The 25,601-nt window shown below is 45.2% G+C and overlaps 1 protein-coding gene across 2 annotated transcripts in view; it reads right to left on the reverse strand.

Annotated features, from left to right (window-relative positions):
* Positions 1-17,945: 17,945 nt before the first annotated feature.
* LOC135051035 (promotilin-like) overlaps positions 17,946-25,601 on the reverse strand; it is a 55,826-nt gene continuing 48,170 nt past the window's right edge. The window contains exons 3-4 of one of the 2 annotated variants that reach the window (XM_063957228.1): positions 21,933-22,022; positions 17,946-18,168 (exon numbers count right to left, since the gene is read on the reverse strand). In XM_063957228.1, the coding sequence (XP_063813298.1) occupies positions 18,061-18,168; positions 21,933-22,022 (198 nt within the window). In that variant the 3' untranslated portion in view covers positions 17,946-18,060. Of the gene's footprint in view, positions 18,169-21,932; positions 22,026-25,601 lie in introns of both variants that reach the window. The other variant, XM_063957227.1, reaches the window with a different exon arrangement.

Below are 25,601 nucleotides of genomic sequence, written 5' to 3' on the forward strand. Positions count from 1 at the left end.
AATGTTTATATAACTGGGGCACCGTACAACCTCTGTTAGTTATATACTGTAGCTAGCTACTGTATAGAGTCTTGTGTGCACAAGACTTGAAGGTTTTCTCCTGAGAATAGTTAAGTCTTCTGTGAATAGAACACATAAAGTTAGAATAAGAAGTGCAGCTGGTCCTGTTTGGACTTAAGGCACTGTTCCATCTAATAAAAGCTGTCGGTGACATCCGTGTTGCTTCCTAGGCAATAGCTCTGTATAGCTGACCTGTTTATTCCTGCCACCTATCGTACTGGTTGGCTATAACTTGTGGCTATCTGTTAATGGTAAAACGAGATTTATGGTAAGAACTTACCTTTGTTAAATCTCTTTCTGCGAGGTACACTGGGCTCCACAAGGATTGGACAATGGGGTGTAGAGTAGGATCTTGATCCGAGGCACCAAAAGGCTCAAAGCTTTGACTGTTCCCAGAATGCACAGCGCTGCCTCTCCGATAACCCCGCCTCCCTGCACAGGAGCTCAGTTTTTAGTTAACCAGCCCAATGCAGTAGCAGGAAAAGAGACGACAATGGTTAGTAGCCACATACAACACACTCTCACGACAAGAGAAGTGTCAGCGGCTAATGCCATACCAACCCAGGGTGGGCGCCTTGTGGAGCCCAGTGTACCTCGCAGAAAGAGATTTAACAAAGGTAAGTTCTTACCATAAATCTCGTTTTCTTCTGCGGAGTACACTGGGCTCCACAAGGATTGGACAATGGGGATGTTCTAAAGCAGTTCCTTATGGGAAGGGACGCACTGTAGCGGGCACAAGAACCCGGCGTCCAAAGGAAGCATCCTGGGAAGCAGCAGTATCGAAGGCATAGAACCTTATGAACGTGTTCCCAGAGGACCATGTAGCCACCTTGCACAATTGTTCAAGGGTCGCACCACGTTGGGCCGCCCAAGAAGGTCCAACAGACCGAGTAGAATGGGCCGTAATGTGAGTAGGAGCTGATAGACCAGCCTTCACATAAGCATGTGCAATCACCATTCTAATCCATCTGGCCAGGGTCTGCTTGTGAGCAGGCCAGCCACTTTTGTGAAATCCAAACAAAACAAAGAGAGAATCAGATTTTCGAACAGAAGCAGTTCTCTTCACGTAGATACGGAGAGCCCGTATCACATCCAAAGACCTCTCTTTGGGAGACAGATCAGGAGAGACAAGGGCCGGAACCACAATCTCCTGATTAAGGTGGAACGAAGAAACCACCTTAGGTAAATATCCGGGACGAGTCCTAAGAACCACCCGGTCACGGTGAAAAATCAGATATGGGGAACTATAAGTCAAGGCACCCAGATCCGACACTCTTCTAGCAGAGGCAATAGCCAGCAAGAACACCACCTTAAGGGAAAGCCACTTAAGGTCAGCTGAACCCAGGGGTTCAAACGGAGACTCCTGCAACGCCTCCAAAACCACTGACAAGTCCCAAGGAGCCACAGGCGGGACATAGGGAGGTTGGATACGCAACACACCCTGAGTGAAAGTATGAACATCAGGTAAAGTCGCACTTTTTCTCTGAAACCATACCGACAAGGCAGAAATATGAACCTTGAGGGAGGCCAGACGCAGGCCTAAATCTAGGCCCTGCTGCAGAAAAGCCAAAAGTTTGGCTGTACTAAACTTGGAAGCGTCATAATTATTAGATGCGCACCAAACAAAGTAGGAATGCCAGACCCTTTAGTAAATCCGAGCAGAAGCCGGTTTCCGGGCCCGCAACATAGTTTTAATGACCTCTTCAGAAAAACCCTTAGCCCTCAAGACGGAAGCTACAAGAGCCACGCCGTCAAAGACAGCCGGGCTAGGTCCTGGTAGACACAGGGGCCCTGAACGAGGAGGTCTGGGTGTTGTGGAAGCAGAAGTGGACACTCTGACGATAGGCCTTGCAGGTCTGAGAACCAGTGCCGTCTGGGCCACACCGGAGCTATGAGAAGCAGATTTCCTTTTTCTTGCTTGAACTTCCGAATTACCCTGGGCAGGAGTGACACCAGAGGGAACACGTACAGCAGCCGAATCCTCCACGGCACTGCCAGCGCATCCACGAATGCTTCTTGAGGATCCCTTGTTCTTGCTCCGAAGACCGGAACCTTGTGATTGTGTCGAGACGCCATCAGATCTACATCTGGAAGACCCTACTTTTCCACTAGGAGTTGAAACACTTCTGGATGGAGGCTCCACTCGACGGCATGCACGTCCTGACGACTGAGAAAGTCCGCTTCCCAATTCAGGACTCCCGGAATGAATATTGCCGATATGGCCGGTAGATGGCGTTCCGCCCAACGTAGAATCCATGAGACTTCCTTCATTGCCAAACGGCTTCGAGTGATGCCTTGATGATTTATGTAAGCCACAGTGGTGGCATTGGCCGACTGTATTTGAACAGGACGGTTCTGAATTAAATGCTGGGCCAGGTTCAACGCATTGAAGACCGCCCGCAATTCCAGAATGTTGATCGAGAGGAGAGACTCCTCCTTGGTCCACCGACCCTGAAGGGAGTGTTGCTCCAGCACCACGCCCCAACCTCTTAGACTGGCATCTGTCATCAACAGGACCCAGTTGGATATCCAGAAGGGACGACCCCTGCACAACTGTTGGTCCCGGAGCCACCAAAGTAGCGACAGACGGACCTCCGGAGTCAATGAGATCATGTGAGACCTGATCCGGTGAGGCAGGCCGTCCCACTTGGCTAGAATCAGCCTCTGGAGGGGGCGAGAATGGAATTGAGCATACTCCACCATGTCGAATGGTGACACCATGAGGCCCAGCACCTGCATTGACGAACGTTTCGATACTTGCAGACGAGAAAGCAACGAATCCTGTCCTGAAGCTTCAGGACTTTCTCCTGAGACAATAACAACTGGTTGTGAGTGTTCAATAGCACTCCCAGGTGCACCATGCTCTGAGCAGGGACCAGGGAGGATTTCTTCCAGTTGATGAGCCACCCGTGGCCTTGTAGAAACCGGACCGTCATATCCAGATGACAAAGGAGAAATTCTGGGGAATTTGCCAGGATTAACAAGTCGTTCAGGTACGGCAGTATCCTGATCCCTTGACGGTGGAGTTCTACCGTCATCACCACCATTACTTTGGTGAAGACTCGCGGAGCCGTTGTCAAACCAAAAGGTAACGCCCCAAACTGGTGATGAAGGTTGCCAATAGCGAATCTCAGGTATTGCTGATGTGACGCTGCTATAGAAATATGCAGATAAGCATCCTGTATATCCAGGGAGACCATGTAATCCCCAGGTCCCAAGGACAGAACTATAGAGCGAAGGGTTTCCATAAGGAACTTGGAAACCTTCACAAACCTGTTCAATGCCTTGAGGTTGAGAATGTGCCGGGAGGACCCATTCGGTTTCGGGACTAGAAACAGCGGAGAATAGTACCCCCAGCCCATCTGAGCAAGAGGCACCTGTACTACGACTCCTGTATCCAGGAGGGTCTGTACCACCGAATGCAGAGTGTTTGCCTTTGTCTGGTCCGACGGGACGTCTGTCTGGCAAAATAGATGAGGTGGTCAGTTTTTGAAGGCTATGGCGTAACCTCGAGTGACGACTTCCCGTACCCAGGCATCTGAAGTGGTCTTCAACCATTCCTGGGTATACCCTAGAAGCCGGCCCCCCACCCAGGGATCCCCCAGGGGGAGACCCGCCCCGTCATGTGGTGGGCTTATCGGTCTTGGAAGCTGGCTGACGGGCAGCGCAGGCTCTTTTGGGCTTCGGCTTACCAGGTTTGGAAGTGCGGGCCTGCTTGTGGTAAGCCTGACCTTTTGCTTTACCTGAAGGGTGAAAGGGGCGAAAGGACGTACCTTTAGCCTTCGACACAGAAGGAGCGGTATTTGGTAAACAGGCAGTTTTGGCAGTAGCCAAGTCAGCCACTATCTTATTTAAGTCCTCCCCAAACAGAATATCTCCCTTGAAAGGGAGTACCTCCAGGGTTTTTCTAGAGTCCAGATCCACAGACCAGGATCTCAGCCACAATATCCGGCGAGCCAGGACTGATGTAGTAGAGGCCTTGGCTGCTAGGATACCAGCATCCAAAGCCGCCTCTTTAATATAGCGAGAAGCTGTGACAATATATGACAAGCATTGTCTAGCATGGTCAGAGGAGATTTCAGTATCTAACTCCAAGGCCCACGCTTCAATAGCCTCGGCAGCCCATGTAGCTGCAATAGTAGGCCTTTGCGCAGCACCCGTGAGGGTGTAAATCGTTTTCAGACAACCCTCCACACGCTTATCCGTAGGCTCTTTTAGAGACGTGACGGTAGTGACAGGCAGAGCTGAGGAAACCACCATCCTAGCCACATGTGAGTCCACTGGAGGAGGCGTTTCCCAATTCTTAGACAGCTCTGGCGCGAGGGGATAGCGAGCCAGCATTATCTTGTGAGGCACAAACTTCGTACCCGGGTTTTCCCAGGGTTCCTGACGTATATCCACTAGGTGGTCAGAGTGAAGTAAAACTTGTTTAACCACCTTCTGACGCTTGAACCTATCTGGTTTCTTAGGAGGGACGGATGGCTCGGGATCATCCGTAATCTGTAGAATTAACTTAATAGCCTCCACAAGATCAGGAACATCCACATGTGAACTACCCTCCCCATCAGCCGTATCTGAGTCAGAACCTGTGGGGTCAGTATACGTGCCGTCTTCATCAGAAAAGGTGTCAGTGACAGCAGTGGATTGTGAGGAGACAAGCGCTCGCTTAGAGGACCCCTTGGACTTAGGCGAGCGATGGCCAGACTTTTTAGTAGTCAGGGACTGGTTCAACTTCTTTAACTGAGCAGATAAATCGTCCGCCCAAGGCGGGTTAGCTGCAGGGGCCACATACGGTTGTACCGGCATTGGGGGTCCCATAGGGGGTGTTAGTTTATGAACTAATGTATGCAGAAACGTGGAAAAAGCGGCCCACGGTGGGTCAGTATGTGCCTCCGTTGCCACAGTCCCACTGGGGGGCAAGGAGCCCCCAGAACCAGAGCCCACAGCTGCTATATTCTCCTCATATGGATCTGTGGCTTCAGCAACACAGGCAGTGTGTTCAGCCCCAGAACCGTTACCCTCAGAAGCAGACATGATATACTTGCAGTATGAGGTAACACAGTACAATTATCAGCAGCACTATACCTCTAAACCCAAACCCCTGCGCAGTGTAGTCAGCACCAGGAGAGATATGGTGACTAAATCACAGAGAAAAATACGTAATACAGTATATCTTTGTGAAAATCCTATATTAGATAAAACCTGACGCACCAAGCCCCCTCAGGTTATAGAATATAGGGATAGCAAGTTGAGTGAAAGACAACGAAATGGACAACACTCAGCTATCAATGCACACACAAATAGTCACAGTTTGTAAAATGCAGAGGGTATTACTGACAATAATACTGCACTGGACTAGCTTACACAGCTACATAACAATAGATATAACAGTACACAGTCAGAACTGGATGTATATCACAAGGTAATTGTACTATAAAACCCTGACTAAGTGCACTCTTTCTTACTAACACTGACTAAAAAGGCAGGTAGAATACTTAAGTGTCATGTAAAGTCACAGCACTGACAACCAGGCGGCTTTACATAGGAGGATTTGCCCAAGCAGTCCCAGGAACAGTGAGCTGAGGGATAATGGTGCCGCAGACACTGACAGAGAGTGTGGAAAAGACAAAGATGCAGCTCCAGGGTGGGAACACTTGCTAGAAATGGCACCCTGGGGCTGGGGGAGGGGCTTCAGGTCTAAGCCTTATCCCCTCTGCTGGCAAAACCACCGGGTACAGTGGGCGATATAAGAATTCGTTTAGAGAGAAAACCTGACCTGCGCCCATGCCCTGATGATCTAGTGGGATCGCCTGTATTCACAGTGTCCACCGCCAGCGCGCGCGTCCCGCCTCCCACTGACAGCGCCGGATCACAATAAAGACAGGGTCCCGCAAGCGGGACCCACTTACCACCTCCCGAAGCGCGGCCACGCGATCCTGGAGAGCCCCAGCCGTGTGTGTCTAATGTGAAGAAAACCGGAGCCTCCGCTGTAGGTACCCGGCAACCAGGGCTCGGGAGTGTACAGCGCCGCTGGGGAGAGCTGGAGCTGCAGCAGTGAATATCACAAGACATTTACCACCGCTGCTGCCCTTGAAGTCTTCACTTTTTACCTCATAAAAAGCTTTTCTTAGGGCTGCTTGGAGCAGCCCCTCTGTTAAGTGCCTGCTTACTGCAGCACCAACTTACAAAACTGAGCTCCTGTGCAGGGAGGCGGGGTTATAGAGGAGGCGGCACTGTGCATTCTGGGAACAGTCAAAGCTTTGAGCCTGTTGGTGCCTCGGATCATGATCCTACTCTACACCCCATTGTCCAATCCTTGTGGAGCCCAGTGTACCCCGCAGCAGAAAGATGCAGTTCCTGTAGCATGTAAGTGGCTCAGGGGCAGATATATTAACCTGGAGAAGGCATAAGGAAGTGATAAACCAGTGATCTGTGCAAGGTGATAAAAGCACCAGCCAATCAGATCCTAATTGTTAATTTACATATTGGAGCTGATTGGCTGGTGCCTTTATCACCTTGCACATATCACTGGTTTATCACTTCCTTATGCCTTCTCCAGGTTAATACATCTGCCCCTCAATGTCTCAGAACCAGTCTTGCCTGCAGCTTCAATAACATGTAATGTAAGCAGTTACACGTATCACTGTCTCTGTACTAATCACTCTCCCTTTTCTCTAAAGGGGGTTGTGGTGCATGGCTAAAACAGAGCTATCAGCCTGTTACATATTGGTTAGGGTGACCTCAATTGATGGCTTGTATGCTGACTGAATGTCCCTGTCAATACAGATGCGGCTTTCTTACTGTGCTGTCAGTCAGGAGCTCCCCTCCACCCCCCAGCTGTCTGTCTGGAGATAGGGCTGCCTCCTGTGCTGCCCTGAGGTGGGGAGAAGCTGTGCCACTCCTCCGAGTCTGTATCTTTCATTGACAGGCACATAGGGGAGGCCAGCTCTTGGATCCCAGTTTTGCACAGTCACTGCCTCCGGTTCAGCCCTACAGATCTGCTGTTTGGCTTAATGCGACTCTCCCACACAGGCATCGCTGACCGTCCCTTCTCTCAGCAGTCACCTCAGGACCAGTGACGTAAGTTCGTCCCAGTTGCCCGGAGGCAAGATAAATATTGGTGCCCCCCTATTTCCTATATCAAGATAAATGTGTGTGTGTGTGTGTGTGTGTGTGTGTGTGTGTGTGTGTGTGTGTGTGTGTGTGTGTAGTGTTCTGAAGAAAATGTATATACTGTATTTATACATTTAATTGTCTTTTATTTTAAATCACACATTTCTTAGCAGTCATACCCAGGATTAGAACCCATGACCTGTTACACTAACAGCAGACACTTTACTGATGGTGCTATTTGCTCCTGTACAGGAAGTATGAGAATGCTAACTATATGAAGTTAAGTGTAATTGTCAGAGAAGTATCTTCATATAGTTAAAATTCTCATTTTTCCTATACAGGAGCAAACAGCTTCATCAGTAAGGTGCCTGCTTCCAGTGTAATAGGTTGTGGTTTCTAATCCTGGGTGTGACACTTGTAAAATGTGTGTAATAAAGAGGGTGTGATTTGTAAGGTGCAGGGACCAGTGAGGAAGTCGGCCACTGAAAAGACAGCGGCAGCTATCAATTAACTTAATTCAATGGTGTCACAGAATGGGAGGAGAGGTGTCCCCCTTCAGAGCAGGAGCCCGGCGGCAGATGACTCCCTTGCCTCCCAGAGTTCTGCCTCTGCTCAAGACTCCATCTGACCAACTGCTATTCACTTCAAACTCTCCCCTACCATACCAACTGACACTGCTCATGTGACCTGCTCCTGACCTTTTGAGCAGTTGCTGAGGCTGCTTGGAATTACCTGTATGATAGTGGGGGTTTGTGGGAACTGTGCTTACACATGGTGGTTATAGGGAGCAGCTGCTTAAAGTGTACTATGGTTAAGAATGTTACTCCCAGCGCTTACTCGATATAAAACATAAGGCTGTTAATAATTCAAAATAAAAACAATTTTATTTTCTTAAAAAATGCTAATATTTCTAGTAAAATAACGCATAAGTTCGTGATATTTGATACCGGTATAGGATATGACGAACAATCAATTTGTGCAAATAAGCAGCGAGTCAAAGTTTAGAATAGAGTGAGTATAGTTAGGGTAGGATAAGATAAAGAATAGCAAAAGATATATATTGAAAATAAAAATAATAAATAAAATAAAAATAATAATAATAAAATAATAATAATAATAATAATAATAATAATAATAATGATAATATTTGGGTAGATACGCTAGAGTGCGTTTTACTCTACCCACCAACGATCTTTTATGGTAAAAGTCGATCCCAGTATTTGGGTGGTAGCAGGATTTGTTATTTGTCTCTGTGTTCCTACTAATATTGGCTTTTTTAGGGATGCCGCTGTTTGGTGCATGCGCTGGTCCTCCCGCAGCACAGCCCCACCAGTCTGCCGGCAGACATCCCCGTACCCCGGACCAGCGCCCGCACCAAATAGCGGCATCCAGCCGAGACCAAAGAGATCCATTGCGGACAAGCACATCCAGCCAGGGAGGATCTACATCCTTGTATTCCGGACCAGCGCCCACACAAGCCGTGAATGCAGTGGCACCCAGCCGGGATCGAAGGGGTTTCATTGCGGCCAAGCACCTCCAGCAAACGGAGGATCCGTAAGTAACCAAAAGCCCTTCATTGAATTATCACCGTGAGATTACAAAGTATCCATATGTTTAAAACTGCTCCTACTGAGCTTTGACACAATTGTTGCAACATATCAGGACATAACAACAGCCATCCCTTAAAAAGCCAATATTAGTAGGAACACAGAGACAAATAACAAATCCTGCTACCACCCAAATACTGGGATCGACTTTTACCATAAAAGATCGTTGGTGGGTAGAGTAAAACGCACTCTAGCGTATCTACCCAAATATTATCATTATTATTATTTTTTAAAATTATTATTATTTTTTATTATATTTATTATTTTTTATTTTCAATATATATCTTTTGCTATTCTTTATCTTATCCTACCCTAACTATACTCACTCTATTCTAAACTCTGACTCGCTGCTTATTTGCACAAATTGATTGTTCGTCATATCCTATACCGGTATCAAATATCATGAACTTATGAGTTATTTTACTAGAAATATTTGCATTTATTAAGAAAATAAAATTGGTTTTATTTTGAATTATTAACAGCCTTATGTTTTATATCGAGTAAGCGCTGGGAGTAACATATTGCTTGGAATTACCTGCCTGTGTAATCACATATTATTATTATTTGAGCATGGGGCAGTACATATAAGCAATATCAGAAAAAATATTGATTATCCCACACAAGAAAAAGTGGATAATGAAGAACTATCAACCAGCATTTTATATATATATATATATATATATATATATATATATATATAAAGAGAGACGAGAAGACTGCGGCACTCCAAATACAAAAAATGTATATTGATTCAAAAAATCATCACAGCATCAAATAAAGCGACGTTTCGGTACTCGCAGGTACCGTTTTCAAGCTACATGCTGCTGAACAAGGTAAACAGGTTAAACAGAGGTAACACACGTTACTCACCTAAATACCCCCCTGTCGCTGAGGGAGGCCGGGTAGCGGCGGCATCCCGCATGGAGTCCGTCCGTGACGGGCGCTGGCCGATGACGTCATGCCGCTGGGCGCCGGCAGTGATCCAGGAAAGCATAAGGCGTTGCCTGGCAACCGGACGCTGCAGGCTGAAACATCTCCCCGGCCTCCCACAGCGACTAAAGGGAAAGACACATGATATGTTATAGTTACGGGTCGGCTAGGAGCAATAATAATAACAATAATAACAAAGGAGGCACATGTGTATATTGCAGTATATGCGCGCACACAAGTACACGCACGCAGACACTGCAATGGGACCAAGATATCATGAGAAAAACAGACATTGGATGGAAGATAGCAAAATAATCAATTAACCATGATAGTCTGAACTAAAATAACAGAACAAATAGACACTCATGACCAGACAAAGGAGACAGGACTCGTGGCCTAATGGATTGCCTCTGAGCATGTATTAATGCAAAAAAAGGCTTTCAATGAAGTGGATTCACAGCCTTAATACAGTATCTCCAGCTGGATTGAATGAACGCTATAATTGGAACACCTTTCTATAAGGGGTGGTTTATATACCTATTCTTCATCTTCAATATTTAGTTTGTCTAATGCTTGCCTTTTTTTGCATTAATACATGCTCAGAGGCAATCCATTAGGCAACGAGTCCTGTCTCCTTTGTCTGGTCATGAGTGTCTATTTGTTCTGTTATTTTAGTTCAGACTATCATGGTTAATTGATTATTTTGCTATCTTCCATCCAATGTCTGTTTTTCTCATGATATCTTGGTCCCATTGCAGTGTCTGCGTGCGTGTACTTGTGTGCGCGCATATACTGCAATATACACATGTGCCTCCTTTGTTATTATTGTTATTATTATTGCTCCTAGCCGACCCGTAACTATAACATATCATGTGTCTTTCCCTTTAGTCGCTGTGGGAGGCCGGGGAGATGTTTCAGCCTGCAGCGTCCGGTTGCCAGGCAACGCCTTATGCTTTCCTGGATCACTGCCGGCGCCCAGCGGCATGACGTCATCGGCCAGCGCCCGTCACGGACGGACTCCATGCGGGACGCCGCCGCTACCCGGCCTCCCTCAGCGACAGGGGGGTATTTAGGTGAGTAACGTGTGTTACCTCTGTTTAACCTGTTTACCTTGTTCAGCAGCATGTAGCTTGAAAACGGTACCTGCGAGTACCGAAACGTCGCTTTATTTGATGCTGTGATGATTTTTTGAATCAATATACATTTTTTGTATTTGGAGTGCCGCAGTCTTCTCGTCTCTCTTTGCATTAATTCACTTGCTGAGGGCACCCTCCAATTAATCAGTTTGTCAGCATCCGAGTGCGGGTTCTTATTTGGGACTATATATATATATATATATATATATATATATATATATATTACTGTATGTCAGGAATGACTCAATTTTATGGTGCCGGAGGTGCTCCACGGTTATAAGTACTTAGAGAAACGAGATCAAAAGAAATTGGAACTTTTGATCACAAATAAAAGGAATCCCTTTTTGGAGCACTCTTTTTATACTATAGTGTCAATATGTAAATATTATATTATTAAAACTTAACTTTTATTTGTGTTATCTTAAGAATTTTTTTTTAGCACAAAACAAGCATTTAGTGTGCTTGGAAAAAAATATACACATCTTTATACATATAGAATACAGATATTTGTATAATTATAATTATCTGTGGTGATGATTAACACATAAAAAATTCATAAATGAGATAAAGATGGCTGCACGGTCTTTATGTGAAATAATACAAATTAGATGGAAATAAATATTCCACCTCTTGTTGGCACCATTTTTCATACAAAAATAAGACACATATTAGATGTCAAACAAGATTATTACACCTCTGGTAGACACAATTTTACATACAAGTGAATCCAGCACTTGTTAAACATGAAACACAGGTATACATGAAATACTCAGCAATTATTAGCAGTTAATGTCAGACAAAAAAATGGTTATGAAATAATCAGCAGTTAATAAATGCAATATTTGTGGCTTCTGCCAAGTGAGGGGAAAGTGGCCGTCAATAATTCCAGTGCAGTTCTGCATACACGAAAAGCCTGGCTGGAACTAGTGTCTAAGCGAAGTGATATTTCCCTCCCCTCTGTTAACCTCTCCCTGAAGGGTTTGGCTACCCTCATCCCAGACATAAGGTTTGATACCTGGCTGTCCAGAGGAGTTAATTCTCTTAGGAAAGTAACGGTTGCGGGCTCCCTCTTACCATTCCCCCTCCTCCAATCTCAATTTTCTCTGTCTCGTAAGGAATTTTATAAATTCCTTCAATTAAGACACTGGCTGCATACTGTAGATCCACACAGCAGTCCTGCGGAATATCTGCTATTGCGAATAGAAATTTCTTAGCAGTTTCTGAGTAGCTCCAGACTTACTCTTACATTGTGATCAGTTCAGTCAGTTTCGTTCCTGGTTTGACGTCACAAACACACCCAGCGTTCGCCCAGACACTCCCCCGTTTCTTCAGACACTCCCGCGTTTTTCCCAGAAACGCCAGCGTTTTTTCACACACTCCCAGAAAATGGCCAGTTTCCGCCCAGAAACACCCACTTCCTGTCAATCTCACTACGATCACCAGAACGATGAAAAAGCTTCGTTATGCCGTGAGTAAAATACCTAACTTTTGTGTAAAATAACTAAGCGCATGCGCTCTGCGAACCTTGCGCATGCGCAGTAAGCGACTAATCGCAGTATAGCGAAAATCGTCAACGAGCAAACAACTTGGAATGACCCCCGATGTTTAACAAGTGCTGGATTCACCAGTATGTAAACTGTAAAATTGTGTCTACCAGAGGTGTAATAATCTTGTTTGACATCTAATATGTGTTTTATTTTTGTGTGAAAAATGGTGCCTACCAGAGGTGGAATATTCATTTTGATCTAATTTGTATTATTTCACAAAAAGACCGTGCACCCGTCGATATCTTATTTATGAGATTTTTATGTGTTAATCATCACCACAGAGATAATTATAATTATACAAATATCTGTATTCTATATGTATAAAGATGTGTATATTTTTTCCAAGCACACTAAATGCTTGTTTTGTGCTAAAACATTTTTTTCTTAAGATAACACAAATAAAAGTTAAGTTTTAATAGTATAATATTTACATATTGACACTATAGTCTAAAAATAGTGCTCCAAACTGGGATTCCTTTTCTGTGTGATCAAAAGTTCCTATTTCTTTGACCTCATGTTTCTCTTAGTACATATAAGCCCCTTATTTCATACAAGAGTGATACCACCACAACTATGTATATACTGTATATATAGATATTACTTGCCCTTTGGTGTGTATTACATATATTATTCAGCCTTTGATATTTGTTAATGGAAAATTTATGGTTTTATTTTCTATTTAAATACATTTTACTTTAAATCTGTGCTACTTATTAGGCAATTATTTTTTATTACTAAGGTGCTCCCACTCACATTCCCCCTCCCACACTCAGCTATCAGTCAGTATCACCATTCCTCAGGTCCAGATCTGCCCTTCTCGTGTGGGATCTTCCTGACAGTATACAGCATTTGCATAGCCTGCTGTGCAATAGTCTAAACTTAGCTGGGTTATGTTATAGCGGAATACATATGTTTTACCGGCGGCCGGGATTCCGACTGTCTTGATACCGACAGCGGGATCCAGGCAGCAGGTCAAGTGCTAGAAAGCCCCTTGCGGGCTCGCTGCACTCACCGCGCTCACCGCACTGTGGGCATGGTGGCTCGCTGCGCTTGCCACAGGTTATATTCTCCCTCTATGGGTGTCATTGAGAAAAGCCTGTGGTGCCGGTATTCTGGAGGCAGCATTTCACCGCCTGTCAGGATTCCAGCGTCGGCAATGTGATTGCTGGGATCCCGATAAGCAGTCTCGTTATTGCCTCCCATTATAGCCATTAGCCAAACAGCCAGTCAGATACTTTTCTGCTGCGGGGTACACTGGGCTCCACAAGGATTGGACAATGGGGGTGTAGAGTAGGATCTTGACCCGAGGCACCAACAGGCTCAAAGCTTTGACTGTTCCCAGAATTCACAGAGCCGCCTCCTAAATCACCCCGCCTCCCTGCATAGGAGCTCAGTTTTGTAAGTTGGTGCTATAGTAAGCAGGCACTGAACAGAGGGGCTGCTCCAAGCAGCCCTAAGAAAAGCTTTTTATGAGGTAAAAAGTGAAGACTTCAAAGGCAGCAGCGGTGGTAAATGTCTTGTGACATTCACTGATAAGCCTGCCGCATGACGTGGCGGGCCTCCCCCTGGGGGATCCCAGGGTGGGGGGCCGGCTTCTAGGGTATACCCAGGAATGGTTGAAGACCACTTCAGATGCCTGGGTACGGGAAGTCGTCACTCGAGGTTACGTCATAGTCTTCAGATACCGACCCCCTCATCGATTTTGCCAGACAGACGTCCCTTTGGACCAGACAAAGGCAAAAATTCTACACTCGGTGGTACAGACCCTCCTGGATACAGGAGTCGTCGTGCAGGTGCCTCTTGCTCAGAGGGGCCGGGGGTACTATTCTCCGCTGTTTCTAGTCCCGAAACCAAATGGGTCCTCCCGGCCCATTCTCAACCTCAAGGCATTGAACAGGTTTGTGTAGGTTTACAAGTTCCGTATGGAAACCCTTCGCTCTATAGTTCTGGCCTTGGAACCTGGGGACTACATGGTCTCCCTGGACATACAGGATGCTTACCTGCATATTCCTATAGCAGTGTCACATCAACAATACCTGAGGTTCGCTATTGGCAACCTACATTACCAGTTTCGGGCGTTACCTTTTGGTTTAACAACGGCTCCGCGAGTCTTCACCAAAGTAATGGCGGTGATGACGGTGGTACTCTGCCGTCAAGGGGTCAGGATACTGCCGTATCTGGACGACTTGTTAATCCTGGCAAATTTCGCAGATCTTCTCCTGCGACATCTGGATATGACGGTCCGGTTTCTACAAGCCCACGGGTGGCCCATCAACTGGAAGAAGTCCTCCCTGGTCCCTGCTCAGAGCATGGTGCACCTGGGAGCGTTGTTGGACACTCACAACCAGAGGTTGTTCTTGTCTCAGGAGAAAGTCCTGAAGATTCAGGACAGGATTCGTTGCTTCCTTTCTCGTCCGCAAGTGTCGATACATTCGGCAATGCAGGTGCTGGGCCTAATGGTATCAGTATTCGACATGGTGGAGTATGCTCAATTCCATTCTCGCCCCCTCCAGAGGCTGATTCTAATCAAGTGGGTACGGCCTGCCTCACCGGATCAGATCTCAAATGATCTTCTTGACTCCGGAGGTCCGTCTGTCGCTACACTGGTGGCTACGGGACCAACAATTGTGCAGGGGCCGTCCCTTCCGGATATCCGACTTGGTCCTGTTGACGACAGATGCCAGTCTAAGAGGTTGGGGTGCGGTGCTGGAGCAACACTCCCTTCAGGATCGGTGGACCAAGGAGGAATCTCTCCTCTCCATCAACATTCTGGAATTGCGGGCGGTCTTCAATGCGTTGAACCTGGCCCAGCATTTCATTCAGAACCGTCCTGTTCAAGTACAGTCGGACAACGCCACCACAGTGGCTTACATAAATCATCAAGGCAGCACTCGAAGCCGTTTGGCAATGAAGGAAGTCTCACGGATTCTACGTTGGGCGGAACGCCATCTACCGGACATATCGGCAATATTCATTCCGGGAGTCCTGAATTGGGAAGCGGACTTTCTCAGTCGTCAGGATGTACATGCCGGCGAGTGGGGCCTCCATCCAGAAGTGTTTCAACTCCTCGTGGAAAAGTGGGGTCTTCCAGACGTGGATCTGATGGTGTCTCGACACAGTCACAAGGTTCTGGTCTTCGGAGCAAGGAAAAGGGATCCTCAAGCAGCATTCGTGGATGCGCTGGCGGTGCCGTGGAGGTTTCGGCTGCCGTATGTGTTCCCTCTGGTGTCACTCCTGCCCAGGGTAATTCAGAAGTTCAAGCAAGAAAAAGGAAATCTGCTTCTCATAGCTCCAGCGTTGCCCAGACGGCACTGGTTCTCAGACCTGCAGGGCCTATCGTCAGAGCGTCCAATTCTACTTCCACAACGCCCAGACTTCTTCATTCAGGGCCCCTGTGTCTTCCAGGACCTAGCCCGGCTGTCTTTGACGGCGTGGCTCTTGAGGCTTCCATCTTGAGGGCTAAGGGTTTTTCTGAAGAGTTCATTAAAACTATGTTGCAGGCCCGGAAACCGGCTTCTGCTCGGATTTACCATAGGGTCTGGCATTCCTATTTTGTTTGGTGCGCATCTAACAATTATGATGCTTCCAAGTTTAGTACAGCCAAGTTGTTGGCTTTTCTGCAGCAAGGCCTAGAGTTGGGCCTGCGTCTGGCCTCCCTAAAGGTTCATATTTCTGCCTTGTCGGTGTGGTTTCAGAGAAAAATTGCACTTTGCCTGATGTTCATACTTTCACTCAGGGTGTGTTGCGTATCCAACCTCCCTATGTCCCGCCTGTGGCTCCTTGGGACTTGTCGGTGGTTTTGGAGGCGTTGCAGGAGCCTCTGTTTGAACCCCTTGGTTCAGCTGACCTTAAGTGGCTTTCCCTTAAGGTGGTGTTCTTGCTGGCTATTGCCTCTGCTAGAAGAGTGTCGGATCTGGGTGCCTTGTCTTGTAGTTCCCCATATCTGATTTTTCACCGTGATCGGGCGGTTCTTCGGACTCGTCCCAGATATTTACCTAAGGTGGTTTCTTCGTTTCACCTTAATCAGGAGATTGTGGTTCCGGCCTTTGTCTCTCCTGATTCGTCTCCCAAAGAGTGGTCTTTGGATGTGGTACGAGCTCTCCGTATCTATGTGAAGAGAACTGCTTCTACTCCGAAAATCTGATTCTCTCTTTGTTTTGTTTGGATTTCACAAACGTGGCTGGACTGCTCACAAGCAGACCCTGGCCATGTGGATTAGAATGGTGATTGCGCATGCTTATGTGAAGGCTGGTCTCTCTGCTCCTGTTCACATTAAAGCCCATTCTACTCGGTCTGTTGGACCTTCTTGGGCGGCCCAACGTGGTGCAACCCTTGAACAATTGTGCAAGGCGGCTACGTGGTCTTCCGGGAACACGTTCATAAGGTTCTATGCCTTCGATACTGCCGCTTCCCAGGATGCTTCCTTTGGACGCCGGGTTCTTGTGCCCGCTACAGTGCGTCCCCTCCCATAAGGAACTGCTTTAGGACATCTCCATTGTCCAATCCTTGTGGAGCCCAGTGTACCCTGCAGCAGAAAACGAGTTTTATGGTAAGAACTTACCTTTGTTAAAACTCTTTCTGCAAGGTACACTGGGCTCCACAAGGCGCCCACCCTGACGCACTTAGCTTCTTTGGGTTGGTATGGCATTAGCCGCTGACACTTCTCTTGTCGTGAGAGTGTGGTGTATGTGGCTACTAACTGTTGTCGTCTCTTTTCCTGCTACTGCATTGGGCTGGTTAACTAAAAACTGAGCTCCTGTGCTGGGAGATGGGGTGATATAGGAGGTGGCGCAGTGCATTCTGGGAACAGTCAAAGCTTTGAGCCTGTTGGTGCCTCGGATCAAGATCCTACTCTACACCCCCATTGTCCAATCCTTGTGGAGCCCAGTGTACCTCGCAGAAAGAGTTTTAACAAAGGTAAGTTCTTACCATAAAACTCGTTTTCTTCCAACCCGGGTCTAAAAATCCAGGTTAGATGCATTCACACTAGAGGCGACCCGTGTCGCACCCAGTAAAAAACCCTGCTAGAGAGCAGGGTCGTGGACCCGTGACTGTGACCTGGGTTGTTTCTGTTCACACCTAGCAAGAACCCAGGTCGATGTACATTCACGGGCAAAAACGCAGGTTTTTGCTGTGTCTGAAAAGGGTATAAGGGATATCAATGGAGATGAACTATAGCTAGAACATATTTTTTTTTTTATGATATTGGGTAGACTGGAATGCTTACATTCCCTTACTTGTAAAAACTACTTTATCTCCATTAAAAAACATGTTTGGTTTACCTCCTATAACTCTGAAATGAGAGCAAAGCATTGCCATTGCCATGGAAACAAAACCATTCTCTTCAGAATAACCCTATGCACTTTACCACAGATCTTCAAATATCAATGATCATCAGTTGATATTTATTTTATACTACAAAAGAATGCGTATTGGACACTCTCCATAAATGCACTGCATAATCTGTTGGTGACTTTTACGTACAGTATATATATATATATATATATATATATACATTTTTAAGCGTAATATAAATGATACATACATGCATATTTCACAGAAGCATGTTTATTCATTTAAATGTAGATAAAGTGACAATTACGTTTATTTTAAAGAAAATAGTGGTAACCAAGTAAGCAAAATGTAGAATGGAAAGCTGCATTCTGTTTAAAGCTTTTGGGTTTCACCATCACCAAACATGTCTTCTACAATGTTTTGAAAGTTCTCCATTTGCTGTGAGTCCAGTCTGAGCTCAATCTCCACGGGAGCCTTTAACTGATGATACATGGGAAAAGCAACATTATATTACGCTGTGCATGAGACAAGGCCTCCTTATATATTGCTTAGGGTGCTCCTAATTATTAAGCAAAACCAGGACATTCACGTGACATGACAAGCAATTATTTTCATCTACTGTAAGTTTTCCAGCTGTATGAACTCTTCAAAATGTAATCTTAATTAAAAGAAATCTGCACATTTGTGGTGGGAGATTTATCATTTTACACAGGTTTGTAGGTACAGGGGCGTAGAGAGCCAAAAATGGTGTCCACGCACCCTAAAAATAATAAAATAATGGGTGGAGGGCGGAAAGGGGAGCGCACCCACTTCCTACCTTGCTTGTGGGAAGCAGGTCCTTACTCTTTGGCCATCGCCATCTTCCCAGTGATATTTGGAAAGATGTCACATGTACACTAGAGAGGAAAGACTTTGGCACAGTGCAGGCGCCATCTTCACGAAGATATCACTGGGAAGGTGGTGCCGGTCTTAAGTAAAGGTATACTAGGGATGCAGGGCCGGCTCTACCATTAGGCAGCTTTAGACGGCTGCCTAGGGGCGCCGGCCACTGAAGGGCACCACTGAATTCATCTTGCAAAAAAATGAAGGATGTCTCTGTATGCGGGTCAGTAATGAACTTTCAGATGAAGGCATGGAACACAATAAGGAGCATACATATATATGACGCCAGAATACCGACAGCCGAGATCCAGAATGTATGCCTGGGAGGGTTAGGCTTAGACTGCAGGGAGGGTTAGGATAAGGATAAGGGGAAAGGTTAACTAATGTCAATTAGAATGTCCATATTATAATGGTCGGGATGCTGCTGTTGGTATTGTGACCGGCGGCATCCCATACCCAACCCCAATTAAATATCCCTACCAGACCCCATATACAGTATTTTACAGTATATAAAGACTAGACGGCACTCAAGGGCTTTTACAGTGAAAGTATATTGTGAACCAAGTCACAACATTTTGTGACCGTATGTGACCTTATATTGTGACAACATATTTATCACTTTAAAAGTCCTTGAGTGCTGTCCCTTTTCTCTGTATATGTATAATGATGCAATTCACCGCAGTCCACTTAGTGGCCACCTGCATCTCTCCTCTGAGAGGTGTTGGTGGTGGGGTTTGTAGGTTAGGGGGTGATAGGCTGAAGCGTTGCCTAGGCTGCAGAGAAACCTTGCACTGACCCTGTAGGGATGGGGGGGGGGGGGGCAGCCTGTGTCCTTAGTACCTGGACCCCCCTCGGCGTCACTGAGTAGTCATGCAATCATTTTGTTGACAATCAGTATGCTGACAATATGTCGAAAGCAGATTGGCAACTAGCTAAAGTAAGTATTTTATCTGTCTTAGCACTATGTAGAGATGAGGCTTTACTGTTTACAGCCGAGTCTCCTGATTTCTAGCAGCAAAAATGTGGGAACCATGTGCACTCTGAATGTGAGTGTTTTGGGGGTCAATTAAATTATATGTGAGTTTGCAAAGTGAATTTGCAGAATAAACCATGCATACATTGTGGCAATGTACGCACCCAAGAAATGCGACATTCTATTAGAAATGGACATTCAGGGGTGATATCGCACAATTTGTCTACAAAAGTGACCTGGGAGAAGTACAGATAAAGTGGGAAAATCATCCTGAACCCCCAACAAGTAGCAAATAAGATAGCAGGACAATAAAGAAGGCTTTTAGTGGCCATAAGTGCAGTATTGGATGTTCTTAATTGTCAAACGGCTGATTTTATATATATTTGTTTTATTAATGATAGAAAAATTATAGGCAGTAAGTATTTTTTTTTGTTAGAAAATTACAGTCTTTACAGTATTTTGGAGTACATTAAAATTTAATGTGATTTTTTTTCAGTTTTTGAAAAAAGATTTGAAAAAAAAAAAAAAAAACACTTTAGCTCCCATTTCCCATCAATACAAGACCCCAACATACATCATTTAAATAAGATAAAAATTACATATCTTGATTGGCCAACTAATACTATTTAATCTCCCCAAGTACATTATTATTGATTGGGAAGGATGTACCAGAGGTTCTGCACTTTGACTTGACATATTTATTTTACACTACCTTTTCACCTTCTCAGGAAGCGGAACACAAAAAACTTGAATTTGCTGGGACGATGGATTACGAATTGGGAATTGAATTGCAAATGAAATTTGCTGTGTAAATATGCTGTGAAAATCAGGGGCTGTCAGTTCCACTTGGAGATGGAACGCAGTTCCGCCTCCTCCGGGTCACCTAACCCGCTGTGTGATGCCGCCGCAGGGAGATGCCGGGTGCCCGCTGGGATTGTGTTACCAGCGGGCGCCCGGCTCTCTCTCCACAGCGGCAGACGGAGGCAGGAGCTCACTACTGAGCTCCGGCTTCCGGCTCTGTCAGTGCGCGCTATGGGAGAGACGTCATAACGTCTCTCTAATAGTGCTCAGGAGCGGTTGTCGGAAGGACCACAGCGGTCGGACGCAGGAGCGGGGCTTGGTGAGTATGGGGTTTTTATTTTGTTTTTTTTAAACATATGTGTGTGTATCTATTGAGGGCAAGCTACAGGGGGGCAAACTACTGAGGGGCAAGCTACAGGGGGGCAAGCAACAGGGGGGCAAACTACTGGGAGCTAACTACAAGGGGCAAGCAACTGGGGGCAAGCTACTGGGGGCAAGCTACTGGGGGGCTTACTACTGGTGGCAAACTACAAGGGGCAGGCTACTGGGGCCAAGCTACTGAGGGAAAACTACAAGGGGGCAAGCTACTGGGGGCAAACTACAAGGGGGCAAACTACTGGGGGCTAAATACAAGGGGGCAAGCTACTGGGGCAAACTACAAGGGGGCAAGCTACTGGGGGAAAACTACAAGGGGGCAGGCTACTGGGGGCATTACTACTTGGGGGCTAAACTACTGGGGGTATGACTGCAGGGGCTAAACTACTAAGGGCATTACCACTGGGAGGCTAAACTAAAGGGGGGGGGTAAACTACTGGGGTCATAACTGCAGGGGCATTACTACTGGGGGCTAAACTACTGGGAGCATAAACTACTGGGGCTAAACTACAGGGGGTTTAATGACTGGGGCATTACTACAGGCGACATTACTACTGAGGGCAATACTACACAGGGGCATTACCATTAAGGGCATTACTAATGGGGGCACTACTAATGAGGGCATTGTAAAGGGGGCACTTCATAAGGGGCATCACTCCTGAGGACATAAGGGGCACTACTACTGGCGGCATTGCATAAGGGGCACCACTACTATTGGCTCTATATAAGGGGCATTACCACTGTGGGCACTACCAGTACAGTGGACATTGCATAAGTAGCACTACTATTGTGGGCATTGTATAAGGGGTGCTACTGCTGTGGGCATTGTGTATTACGGGGTGCTACTACTATGGGCATTATGTGTATTGGGGTGCTACTACTGTGGCATTATTACTATTGTGTGACCACGCCCATTTCTTTTTGAGACCACGCCCCCCTTTGGTACATTGTACCTTAGGCGTGCGCAATACCTTTATTGTATGGGCGGTGAGGGTTGGGGGGGGGGGGGGTGAGTTCCACCACCTCTCTAGGACCACTTTAAGCACTGGTGAAAATGAATTACAGGACCCATTTTGCTCCTAACTGAATCAATCCATTAGAGTACCACTCACAAAATCATGAAGCAAGTAAGCCAGGTAAACTCATCAGGTAAGAAAACTATTTTTTTTTTCTAATGTTTTGATTATAGTGGATGGAAAATAGCATAACTTACTTTTATAATGCTTTCTTCCTCCATACCTCCTGCACCTCGTAAATCCCCACCTTCTGATCTTTGTTGCAGGAACTTCTTGCATGGTCCCCCCTTCTCCAGTTTGAATAATAAAAAGAACAAAATAAACATATGAACTATCAACATTATATTAATATTTCAATCCTGATTTGACTAAAATAGTTGAAATTGTAATGAAATAAAGCAAGTAATGCAGTATAACCATTTAAAGTCAGATTGTCTATACTAAGGAGTAGTGATGCATTAAATACAATGATGATCGATCCCTTAGACAAATAAATAATCTGTAGTCAAAGATGATAAGTGAAATGCATGGGCATAGAAATGGTGTATGGAGTATTCATGCTGTGCCCCGGCTCAGCCGCTGTCAGTGTCAGGCATGTCCTTTTCCCATATTTGAATTTTGCAAGTATTGTCACTACTTCAGACCTGATCGCAACAGCAAGCTTTTTCTCTAATGGGCAAAACCATGTGCACTGCAGGGGGGATGGGGGGGGGGGGGGGGGGCAGATATAACATGAGCAAAGAGAGCTAGATTTGGGTGGGGTGTGTTCAAACTAAAATCTAGATTGCAGTGTAAAAATAAAGCAGGCAGTATTTACCCTGCATGGACTCAAAATATCCCACCCAAATCTAATGGTGTGTACATACGGTGAGATCCTTGCTATGCCCGATTTTCACTTTGCGATTTCCCCTGAACTCCCTGGAGCCCAGACCCACCGATTTTGACTAACTTTTCTTGAGATATGGACTATGCGTTCTTACGATTTTGGCTTATGTGAGATTTTGGCTTATGTGAGATGTAATTGACATGTGAGATGAACTAGATAGAACACCGATCTAGCAAGGATTGACTTGCCTGCACAGTCTACAGTATCTTTTCTTGTGATACCGACCTGGCGGGACTGCGCATCGGGATCGAATCGGGATCGCAAGTGGCATAACTAACTTTTCTTGCGATTTTGACTAATAGTCAAAATCGAAAGAAAAAATCTCACCGTGTGTACACACCATAACTCTCTCTGGACATATTATATCTGCCCCACCTGCAATGCACATGGTTTTACCTATTAGATAAAGATTTTGCTTTTGCAGTCAGGTCTGAATTAGGCCCTTTGCTACCTACAATACTCAATTTCTGGTTTGCAACTATTTGCTGTGATCATTTCTTTTCTTCTCACTCAGCACAATATACAGTACATGATAAATCTGATGCCTATGCAATAAATTCCAAATGCAATTTGTGTGAATTCAACCCTAAACATATATTTATTTCCTGGTTGTCTGAAAATATGTTGAAAGTAAGTTTTATGTGGTATATTAGATGTTATTCTATTGTGAACACTGCCTGCAACATGTAGGTCACATATGATAAGAAATTACAGGCTTTAATGATCATCTCTTGGTCAAAAAACAGATTTTAAAACTTTTTGTTGTATTGTACTTTTTGTGTCCTTAACCACGGATTATTAATAAAAATTCTTACCCAGCCACAGCTCTCACTAGCAGCAAAAGCAAGCAGACGCTGAGATAAGAGGACTGCTGTCACACAGAGGTCAGCAGGCTGTGTTCTCATCTGCCGGGGGACCTATTAGGGGCTGCTGAGCATTGGCAGAAGTCATAGTGACAGCAGCAAATCACTGTCCTTGCCCAAAAACTCCTTGATGGTCCCCTGGCAGGCTGAGTTGATTTACAATAAAGAATTTGTGGGTTTTGATTTACAATCCGTTGCAGCAGGAGACTCCACACTGAAACTTGAGTCACCTGCAGGATATGGGAGGGTAGGCAACTATGCCTTTTTCACACATGGGACAAATTACTCTTTGTAGTCAAAGTATCATATAGCCGCACTTACAGTACAGACGGATCTGTGGATTTTTGTTCTCAGCACCACAGGGCTGTGTACCACTAATTTAGGGTGAGAAAGGGCTGCATTGGAATGGTAAGTTCTTATGCCATTGCATCCGTTTACATGCAATCTCAATGGATACTTGCTCCCCCCTTGCATTTGAGGGTGAGTTACTTGGACTGAGCCCTTTTAGTTTCTCATAGGGATCAATGATTCTTGGTTCAGTTCCAGTTCATGTCTACACATCTACAAGCACCTTTGGTCTCTATACATAGCACAGAATCTGCTAACTGTACAACAGTACACCCACCTTGTAAGCAGGTAGTCAATACTTATGTCAGCAGTCAAAATGTTGACAACATAATGTCGACCATAGTCTGCTGATGCGGTAGTAATATTATTTAAAGCATTTTAACAATGCAAACATTATAACTACAAACATTATGTTAAAGCATCGTGTTTAAAGAAATGATACAGACACAGTTAAAATGCTTTAAATAGCATTACTACCACATCAGCAGTCTCTAGTTGACATTATGCTGTCAACAGCCTCATTGTACACTTACCATGCTGAACCTGTCAACTTTACAACTTAAATTCCTGAGAGAATTAAGATATTTTACCAAGTGAGATTATATTAACAGTGTACAACCTTTTCACGCAATTATGAAATACGTCCTGTAATGTTGTCCAAATACAAGCATACATTTAATGCCCTATTTGTTCTGCAACATGCTTTAATCTAGGTCACCCTAACGTACATAATACATTTGTACGAGGTTCAGTGTCCTTTATGTCTATAGTAATAAAATATTAATAGTAACTGCAAAATTGGACAATTTACAGTATGTTGCTTTTTAAGAAGGTCTAACAATATAATTGAAATACACCAGGGTTCAGAATTTCTTATATTGTATTTAGATTTTTGATATTGTTCATCATTTTTTATCATGTGTTCTGTTACATAGCAATACATGGATTCTCTAAGCTCACAAAAACAGAACATTATTAAATGGAGGTCAATATTCCAAAAAGTTACATTTGAAATCACATACAGAAATATAAAACAGAAATGTAAACCTGTTTTCTTAAAAATAAAACAGCGAAACTGTTATAGCACACTCACATACTCTTTTGTGTAGTCTGCCATCTGGAGAAGTCTAGAAGGTATGGACAGTTTATTAGCAATAAGTTTCCGGATGCACAAAAAGTATTATATTTACAAACAAAGGGAACATTAAATTTTTTCAAAGTATTTGCCAGAGGAGTCTATGCAAAGCTGCATGCACTCAAACCACTTGGTGAAACAGCTGGGCCAGTGCGATGCAGGTATGTCTTCTACATGCTAGATAAAGGTCTCCACTGCAGCTTCCGGTGACTCAAAATGAATCCCACGCATCTTGAACCTGATTTGTGGGAACACAAAGAAGTCGCAGAAGCCAAGTCTGGACTGTACGGTGGATTACCAAGCTCCTGGGCCAGAAAATCCACCACTTTCCTGGACTTGTAGGCAGGCACATTGTCATGATGGAGAAGGGCACCACGAGCATGAGTTCTTGGACGGCACCTGGAAATGGCTTCCTGCACTTGTAGCAGGCATTGGTTGATGTACCAGTCCCCAGTGACAGTGCTCTGCTGCATGAGTGGTACTGTAGCTACATGACCAGTTTGGCCACAAAAACAGCCACCATTTGCTTGGCCACGTTGAGATCGTGTCAGAACTTCTGTGGGACGCATGTCCAACTGGGGTCCACTGAGCCAACAGTTGTTTGGTCACAGGGTCAAAACTGTAGATCCAGGAT

This window comes from Pseudophryne corroboree, chromosome 2, assembly GCF_028390025.1.
Source record: "Pseudophryne corroboree isolate aPseCor3 chromosome 2, aPseCor3.hap2, whole genome shotgun sequence".
Lineage (NCBI taxonomy): Eukaryota > Metazoa > Chordata > Amphibia > Anura > Myobatrachidae > Pseudophryne > Pseudophryne corroboree.